The 9,466-nt window shown below is 33.2% G+C and overlaps 2 protein-coding genes across 2 annotated transcripts; both read right to left on the minus strand.

The window, feature by feature from the left end:
* Window positions 1-274: 274 nt before the first annotated feature.
* LOC116338664 lies at window positions 275-2,639 on the minus strand. The gene is made up of 6 exons (XM_031764074.1): window positions 2,249-2,639; window positions 1,647-2,186; window positions 1,290-1,567; window positions 982-1,214; window positions 760-882; window positions 275-682 (listed from the first exon to the last, which is right to left on the minus strand). The coding sequence occupies exons 1-6, from the start codon at window positions 2,560-2,562 to the stop codon at window positions 275-277; spliced, it is 1,896 nt and encodes a 631-aa protein (XP_031619934.1). The 5' UTR covers window positions 2,563-2,639.
* A 2,032-nt stretch (window positions 2,640-4,671) lies between these two features.
* LOC116338556 (esterase E4-like) lies at window positions 4,672-8,095 on the minus strand. Its single transcript, XM_031763907.1, has 14 exons — window positions 7,764-8,095; window positions 7,488-7,584; window positions 7,375-7,413; window positions 7,256-7,303; window positions 7,160-7,173; window positions 6,981-7,098; window positions 6,773-6,841; window positions 6,335-6,679; window positions 6,178-6,272; window positions 5,922-6,060; window positions 5,664-5,817; window positions 5,450-5,554; window positions 5,271-5,384; window positions 4,672-5,169 (listed from the first exon to the last, which is right to left on the minus strand). Exons 1-14 carry the CDS (start codon window positions 7,977-7,979, stop codon window positions 4,980-4,982), a joined length of 1,743 nt encoding a protein of 580 aa, XP_031619767.1. The 5' UTR covers window positions 7,980-8,095; the 3' UTR covers window positions 4,672-4,979.
* Between the last annotated feature and the right edge of the window lie 1,371 nt (window positions 8,096-9,466).

Below are 9,466 nucleotides of genomic sequence, written 5' to 3' on the forward strand. Positions count from 1 at the left end.
CCGGTAATTTAGCTGTCCGTCTCGATTCACGTCGTGTTCATTGAGTTTTCTCTTTCTTCTCTCTCTCTCTCTCTCTATCTGTTTGTTTGTCTTTGTTCCGTTATATATTATACAAACATCTACATCCAAATCAAATGAAAAGCAGTACACTTAAAATAAGCAAATGCAATTGCTTGTACATGTATATTGAAGTAGATCTACTCGAGTTTATGGAATAAATTAACTTGATTGCCTACTGTACGGCGTTTGTATGAAATGACACAGTTTATGCATTTCACTTTGGTTTCAAAAACCGGTCCAATAATAACCATACTTTTGTTGTGCGTTTCTTTTTCCGCATTTTCCGTTCAACAGCGAGCTCCGTTAAAAATGCGATCATTGCAACGATATGACCAAAAGCCATAATTAATAAGGCACCCATTATATGTGGAACTGTTAATACAACCACTCGATTATCCCTTCCACTGGCCGCCTTTTCCAGTCTCTTTTTTATCTCTTCATTTGCTGCAATCCCTTGACTCAATTTATTCCAGCGTTCGGTTAGTCCGAATTCAAATAATTGTCGAATATTGTAATTGATCAACGGTAGCATATGATAGTCAAGTTTGATTGGCATTGCGATCGAGTAACTGTAAATATTTTTCGATCGAGGAAAACAAAACATATCGGATCGTGAAATGGCCTGTGTACAAAGAGTGCGAACAGTACATAAGAGACAATATAAATGAAGTACTACTTTTTGGTCTGGTCATATACTACCTGTGTATTTTCTGCATGCAATCGACTAACGGCCACAGCTAATTTCTCGTCATACTGCAAACGCTGCAAACATTCATCGGTATAGTAGCAAATTTTGAAATTCTTGCGTACTGACAGCGAAATCTGAAAATGAAGGAACAAAAAAAAAACTTGTTTAAAGCGCATTCACGCGAAACCATTTGCATTTATATTATTTGACATGAAGAAAATTATTATTATTACCGTATCATTGCCAAGATAATGCGACAACGCTACTTCACCGCCCGTGAACTTGAAATCATGTCTTATGGCCATTTCAACACTGCTGATTTGTTGCTTGAAACGTGGTCGCGTTAATATACCAATCAAAAAGGAACTAAACGATGAACTCATCACAATACCGTACGCAAATAAAAAGATCATCATCATTCGAATGGAAATACGTTGCGGATCATATGTTGCATACTGACCCAGTGCTTAAATTGAAAATTATTTGTTTGTAATACTGAACAATTAATTGAATTGAATTGAATTGTAGGTAATTGCATTACCTGATGCCAGTCCAATCATCAGTGTCCATACATAGCTCTCGGTTTTATTTTCAACACGAATTAATAGATAAATGATGAATGCATTGAAAAATACAGCCGCAATCAATGCGGCCCATGTGCTCACTGTATAAATACCAAAAATATTTTGCCAAAGATCTTGCGGTCTTGCCGTTGCTACACACCATGTTTGATCATCTTGAATGTATGGTATGGTAACCCAAAGTATTTTTTGAACTCGTGCATCATTATCCATGCCACCGATCAAGATATCGCTTTTTCTATAAGAAAAAAAAACGAACAATTATTGACGAAATCAAATCGAGCAGAGCAATCAAGATCATTTCATGTCTGAATTACTGTGTCAATAAATTTGCATAAATGCCGGTGTCGTTGCTGACAACACGATTTTCGCGGGTATCATTGTTGCGGACAAAAATTGGCGTCATTTTCAATGCTTGTGCAATTGTTCGAATCATCAACACCTCTAAACCCATATCAAACGAATTGCTCTCTTCATCAATGAAAACAAACGGTTCAATGATACTGCTTGAAATAAGCATTTCACAACCATGCAAGTCATTCGGAATTTTCGGTTTTAATTTATCAATTACGGTAATTATTGGATCGAATGGTGTTTCATCGGAATATTCACATTCTTCAATTAAATAGAGTTCGGTTACATTTTCCGCACAACTATCACCACTATACGGATAGAAAGTGTGAGCCTGTACAATACGTGAATTAGACCGATATGATATAACATTAACATTGATCATATGACGATTGAGAAACAATTGCAAAATTGATTTCATTTGTACGAAGAGCTCATCATCATCGTAAACATTAACAAATAATGCCACGACCTGTGCAAGTGGATTCCATGTTGGCAATCCATTCCTGTAAATAAAAATGAGATTAACTCTCAATTAAAATGCTCATTGTTCTTTGCTAAAACGAACCATTGATTGATTGCATCGATAATTTCAGTCATTTCCGCAAATACAACGAAATAATTTTTAGCCTTATCAACAACATGCAATGGATTTCCATGCGGCTTGGTCGCATCTTTTGTCATAACACCCAAATCATAGTTGGCATGTTCGTTCAACATGATAATCAATTCACTATGAAATTCTGTCATATTTTGTGTATTGACTATCACTAACGAACCAATCACCGCCTTTTCAGATCGAAAATATTTTTCGCAAAATTTTATTATGCACAAAATCGATGATATATTATGCTGAGCTTCCGGCAATTCTAAGTATTCCATACCATTACCGTCGCCATCACCATTTAGTCCACTGATTAGAAACGCACAATATAAAAGTGCGTAAATTACTAACGGAAACTTCATTATGCTCGTGCAATACACATTTCAACTCTTCAACGTTAAAAAAGCGTCTAGCTTTGGTTACACTTGAAAACTACGTTACCGTTACTTTCAATGTTATAAACAAATTGATTATATGACCAATTTAGAATTGTTTTCCATTTTTTATATTCAGTAATCACTTTCAAAATCTTGATTTTATTTTTTGAAAATTGCAATATCGCGTGAATATGCAGGTCGGAGTTTGTTTTGTTTTTATTTCGAATGTCAGTTATGAACGAATTTTACAAAACTACTGACCAAGAGTTACACATTCCGAATATTAGTTGTTGATCGATTTCTATTCAGATTTGAGAATGATAAATTGCCCTTTTTCCATCAAAAATATTACCGTTTTCAAATTAGGAATATTGCATTTAAATGAATAGGGTAACAGGTGGAGCAGTCCCAAGACACCAATCAAATGCACGCAATATTCAAATGCCACAGACATAATCCATCAAAACTTTTCTCTAGAGTATTGATTTGAACACACATATTTCGTCTGCTGAATGTAATGAACGAACCTTACCTCATTCGGAGGTCATTTTAATGTTAAATTTCACGAACTCGAAAATGAAGGCATCTATTATGCATTGGAGTCTTGTTTCTAAATTCAATTTTCTTTATTTCAAGCATTGATTGTTTCTCTTTCTTTTCATTTGTCAAAACAATTTGCATAAGCATTATGCAAAAATGTATTCAATTATGTGGTGCGGCAACAATCATTGGAAAATTGAAATCCGGACCAAAATTGCTCACATAACCAGTTAGTTAAGTTATCAAATGTCATGTTTTGTTCTTGAATTGACGTAAACAAGTTTATGTGTTGGACAATGACCATGAAATCAGATTGTTATTGAATTTACGGTCATTTTATTAACATAAATTAAATTAAATGATCACAAGACAAGAAAAAACCACCAACTGATTGTTTGATTTGAAAAAATGCGGCGTGCTTTGGAATGTCACTTCATATTCAGAATGACATATAATGCTTTATTTTGATTTTATATTCTCTATTTCAATTGAACATTTTAACATTATGACACAATTATCGTGTATTTTCTCAATAGAGCCATCTAAACTTGTAATGCTATTGAATGTGGCCATAATTGATTCCTTCGTATTAGAAAGATTTTGTGCATCATTAAGTGCTTTGTCCACTTTGCTGCGCAATTTTGAACTTTTCTCTTTCAAATAGGCAAGATTTTTGTTAACTTTTTCTACAAGTTTCTTATTAATGGTCTTTTCTTACCTTTATCACTTCTATGAAGAACAAATTTTGCTAATATTTCATTGATCTTTCCTTGGTTTTCGATTGATTGTGTTTGTAAAACGTCCAAATTTTCAATGTAAGGAGTAAGGACCATCACCCCAAAAATAAGAATACATAGGATTTTTCATTAAATCTAATAATAAATATTCTCCTTGATGCTCTGAAACTGGTTGGACAATGTAAAAACCTGGAGCCTTACTTCATAGCGAGCAAACATTGGCATTAACTCGTCTCCCCAATTTATCATTAGATTTGGTGCCGCAACTTTAGCCTTACTATCAAAGTGGTCAATTACCGTTTTATAGGTGGTTTGACTCACTGCCTACATGAAAAAAATTAAATAAAAATAAATATTTTTTTACTATCATGATCTTCATAATTTGATATCAAAAACGAAAAATAAAAAAAATGCTTTATTCAAAATACTGAAGTCAAACTGAAACTTGTAGCTTCATCATTAAGGACAGAGTATGAAATCGCACTTGTGAAGAACGCGCCTGCTTAGCGAGCCTTTTCTTGTCAGTAGCGGCACCTGAGTTCGTATTAGTATACAGTACACACTAATACAAACAACGTTAGTCACACTAACACATTCATAGCTAGGAGCGGCTCCCAGCAAGCGCGCTCTTCATGAGTGACAAATTCATGCTCTGGATTAACTTTATATACATTAGAAAATTGTAAAAATACGAGAATATCATTGCATATGTGAAATTAAATTCCAATAAATATTTGTTTTTCTTCAAATATAACGGCAAGGAATTTATTCCCAAGCTACGTAAACAAAGATCTGTTCACAAGTTATATACATTCCACCTTTCCAAACTTCGTTACGATCAAATTTATTCAATAAATATAGCAAAAACTAAACTGCTATTAAAATTGAATGTGTTATTTTCAATTTTTATTAAACTCTATTAACTTTATGCCCAAATTGAATTTGAGTTCACTTTTCAGTAACATTACATAAATTAAATGGAATGTTTTTTTTTTTTTTTTGGTGCAGAAAAACCGCTATTTTTTCGGTTTAGCGTGGAATTTAAAGCTGAATTCCATTTGGTGTTTGTAGAATATCTTTGTATTTATGTAGAAAGTCATCCCAAAATTGAATGTATTTGATGTGTGGATTGGTTCCAACTATCGGTCCGTTGTTTGTCAAATCAACATAGTTCACAGCATCAACGGTGACGGGTTTCACTTCGATGGGATCGTTATTCGGTATGGGATTTCTAAAAATATAAATCAATGGCATTAGTTTTCAGTGTGTGTGTGTATATATGTGTGTTGCCCTGATTTCTACAAACTTGAAAAACAAATATGTTTTTTTTACCCGAATTTTACGAAATTCGTGAAAAATTTCACGATTTTTTTGGTCATTTGTCCTTCAGGCGTGTTTAATCGAAAGTCATCATAGGCTCTACTTTCTGGTATGAAGGCGTCCATTCTGAATAGATTTTTGAGACAAATGTTCACCAGTTTATCATAATGCTTTCAGAGAAACTGATTTACCTGAACAAGTAAAGCATGTCTTCAATATGCGTTGCTCCAGACAATCCAAGGGTTGATGCATTTGCTGTTTTTCGAAGACTATTTAACTCAAGTTCGACCGAAAATCTAATTTCAGAATCGGAAACTTTTAAATCCATCAATATAATTGAAACAAATAAACAACAAAAAAGAAAAGAAATGGCAAAAACAAATAAAAAAAACGTAACAAACTAACTGATAGCAGAATGTTTTTCCGGTTGAACGTTTTGCCTGCGCTTTGACTGACTTATCAATTCCATAGATGAAAAAAACGTCGGACAAAAGTTTTACGAACTCTTGCAATGAGTTCGCATCAACCGGTTTATCGCCAAAATAGAATTGCCGCACATCTTTAATCATTAAAAAAAAATAAACAAAAAATAATAGGTATAAATGAAAAAAAAATTAAATTAAAATTTTTATTAGATAGAAAGTTTTAAAATGTAAAAAAAACCTTTAATCATGTTGTCGTAGTCTTTCGAAAAGTAACTATAATTAAGATCGATAAGAGGCAATTGCACTTCAAATCGTTCTTCGAATGTTTTCAATCCGTCCGGAAAATTTATATCAGTCGGAGCTAAAATGATTGATTCCTGTGAGGCGACAATGAAAAAAAAAAAACAGAGAAAAACATTCATAATTATTTGTAGTGCTTTACTTATCGCACACATTTCGTGAAGTCAAATGAAAATGAGGTCAAATTTATTTACAGCGGATGTATAGCCAAACAAGGAATCAATATCACTTTTTTCATCCAAATAACTTTCAATCGGACGGGTTAACAGCGCATCGTCACCCGTTTCAACTGTCAAATTAGAAATGTTATTTTATTCAATCGAAAATAAAATGATTTCATTCGGCTCATACTTTCAATTACTGGAGCCCACACCAAGTCGATTTCCTTAATACTTTTACCACTTTCGTACACCGGAGCAAATGTTCGTTCGCCAAATATTGGACCGTCGACATTTTTTAAGTACTCAACAATATCATTCAATGAAATATTCTCGATTGGCGTTGATTTTTCGTCAGCAATCAATTTTTGTAAAATTTGCGTGTGATTTTTCTTACTATATGACCATGGGCATAACATTGATCCGCTACTTGCAATTGCACGTTTATAAAGACTTTGAGTTTGTGGAATTAATGTGAAGAGATGAACAGAAGAGGCGCCCGTACTTTGGCCAAACATTGTTATGCTATTTTTATTACCTAAATCGAACAATTCAGCGAAAAAATCAATAGAAAATTATTGAACCCACTTGTACTCTAACAACACAAGGCACATTAAATGTTATCATTTACCTCCGAAAAATTCAATATTATCATTTACCCATTTTAAAGCGAGCAACTGATCTTTCAAACCCATATTACCTAGGGGAGGATCACAAAAGAAAAGAATAGAATTAATTTAAAATAATCGACAAATAATCGAAATAATCGAAAAAGAATCAATAACAACTATTAAATAATAGAAGGACAATTTTTAAGTGAATTGCCCCTAGCATATTACCCGAATAATCCGCAGTATTCAAAGACAAAAAACCAAATGGACCAAGTCTATAGTTTATCGTGACCAAAACAATATCTTCGTCTAACAAAATATCGCCCGCATGCCAACTGCTACCACCCTATACGATAGTCATCAATTAAATCCAAAAGAGTTAAGCATTTTGCAGAGACATTACTTACACTCATATAACCGCCTGGAATATTATGGTAATTGAAAAAAATTGGAAGAAATATTGGCCATTCTGAACGATAAAAATACAACAAAAAAATCTTTACCTCCATGAACGAAAAATATAACAGGCATTTTTTCAATTGGTGTTAAATCTGTTTGTGGAAAAACAAATTTCGATTCTTTTTATATTTTTCGAAAAATCCAATAATAAGTGCTAACTTACTAGGTGTGTAAACATTCAAAAAAAGGCAATTTTCTTCACCTGCAAATCAGTAGAAATATCGGATTTTAGCGGATTGCACGTGGAATTTTTGGATGTTTGACCAATCTACTTACCCCAAAACTGGGACAAATTAAATGTAGTTTGCAAACACTTTGAACCATATTGTGTTGCATTACGAACACCTACCCATGGTTGAATTGGTCGTGGTGCCTGAAATGTATATGGTTGTCGTTTGAAAAAAAAAACAACATCTGTTAAACACAGATTCTGTTTACAAATTACAATTATCAGGAAGAAATTTGCAAATTTTCTTATCGTAATTTCGCAAGCGATTCATTCGAAATAATTTACGCGATATAGCTTCGAAAATGATGTGTCATTACACTTACACGAAATCGTAGTGCTCCAATGGGTGCCTCAGCGTATGGAATACCTTGAAATGAATAAAATTCACGTTGGTCCAAAAGAGTTGTGTCTATTTTGCCAAGAAGTTCGCCGCTTTTTGTTTTAACTAATGGCCATTCAGTTGATTGAGTTTTTGGTGCACAATTCACACCAAAATATATGACCGATAGCAAAATCAGCAAGTGCTTGAACGACAACATGTTTCACATTCGCAACAGTTTAACGTAATCTAAATCAGTTTACTGACAGACAATTTACTTTACCCCAAAAATTGATGTTAACGCGCGTCTACGAACTGAATGATAACACACAGTTTGCAAGTATGTACGAGGCAAAAGGAAAAAGAATTCAATTGATAATAATAATTCGTTTGCAAAATTTCCTTCAACAAATTCATTTCGATTGGTGTGGTGGCCCCGCGTACATAGCAATGTTGATACAGAGTGCGCGCGCGAATACATGCAAAACAAAAAGAGTTTTACGTATGATTTTGTTGTTGCCTGTTGTCATAGCAAATCAAATGAGTTATCTGTGAATAAGAAATAGCAAAGTCCTATTCAAGAATTGCTCAATTATTTTTATTATTACGAGACAGTAGTTTCTCAATGGAATCAGTGAACGCATTACTCACAAGTTTTCGAGATATATGTAATTATTTCAACAGGCAGCGTCATGACGATGGAAACGACAAAAGATCACTACAAAATGGGCAGCAGCAGCAATTTAATTAAAATATAGTTTATTGAAGTAGATTGGATGCATGTATTTGATTTCCACAAAAGCTAAATACATCACGAGCTATTTGCACTTATTCATTCTATCAAATGCGGCTGAACATCAATTTTCATCAATTGAAGCGAAAAAAAAATTTTTTCGTTTGAAATCTAAAATTAAACCAACCATTGATTTGTGCATTTTTTTCTCTGTTTTGATTTGCATATGAAATTCCATCCAAACGTAATAACTTGAAAAATATTCTAATAAATGTGGTGTGGCAAAATGCTCAGTTTTAATAATAATTGGGCAATTTGCCATGAACGTATTTAAGCAGTACGGTGATTTCTCATAAAAAAAATCGAATAGAAAACGAGCAAGAGCTAAAAATAAGCGGGCGAATTATGCATTGCATGTTTCCTTATGGCCATTGATGTTTAACGAAACCTATTAAAAGAACCGATATTCCGTTTTCATTTCTTTCTTTCTTTCCTCTCTCTTTCTTTTTATTTGCTGCGCATCAAAAGAAACTCAGTTTTCTTGGTATGAATAGATTACACAATTTTATTGCAACTCAGTGGACATATCATGTCATATATAGATCTGTTAGATGTTTGCCAAAAGTTAAGTTACCACTTGTTGTTTGTATTGTCGTGCAATGCATTCAAAAACAGAATGAACAATTTTAATGACAAAATGTTTTGTTTTTCTTTTATTTTGATTTTACAGTCTTAAGAATTTAGATATGACTCTCATACAATGATAAATTTATTTACAAAAGATTTCTTCCTAACAAAATTTGGAACAAACATTATGGCTTTTTTTATTGATTTATTTCATATTCATTTCAGTTTGATTGTGCAAGTTATTGTCATAAACAGATCAATAATGAATGACATATTGATATGAACAATGATAGTGTTAGCAATGAGCTTAGAAACATTTGCGGTGAACGATTCCTGGACCGCTTTCG

This window comes from Contarinia nasturtii, unplaced genomic scaffold (genome assembly GCF_009176525.2).
Source record: "Contarinia nasturtii isolate CC-2019 unplaced genomic scaffold, AAFC_CNas_1.1 Cnas_scaffold_414, whole genome shotgun sequence".
Classification (NCBI taxonomy): Eukaryota; Metazoa; Arthropoda; class Insecta; order Diptera; family Cecidomyiidae; genus Contarinia; species Contarinia nasturtii.

Excerpts from the sequence above, each read along its gene's own strand:
- LOC116338556 (XM_031763907.1), bottom strand. The coding sequence starts at position 7,979 with ATGTTGTCGTTCAAGCACTTGCTGATTTTGCTATCGGTCATATATTTT. Across the intron at positions 7,414-7,487 it reads TAATTTGTCCCAGTTTTGGG|GTGAAGAAAATTGCCTTTTT; the intron begins GTAAGTAGATTG and ends ACTGATTTGCAG. Across the intron at positions 6,680-6,772 it reads TAATATTGAATTTTTCGGAG|GTAATAAAAATAGCATAACA; the intron begins GTAAATGATAAC and ends TGTTCGATTTAG.
- LOC116338664 (XM_031764074.1), bottom strand. The coding sequence starts at position 2,562 with ATGGAATACTTAGAATTGCCGGAAGCTCAGCATAATATATCATCGATT. Across the intron at positions 2,187-2,248 it reads ATCGATGCAATCAATCAATG|GAATGGATTGCCAACATGGA; the intron begins GTTCGTTTTAGC and ends TTTTATTTACAG. Across the intron at positions 1,568-1,646 it reads TATGCAAATTTATTGACACA|AAAAAGCGATATCTTGATCG; the intron begins GTAATTCAGACA and ends TTTTTCTTATAG.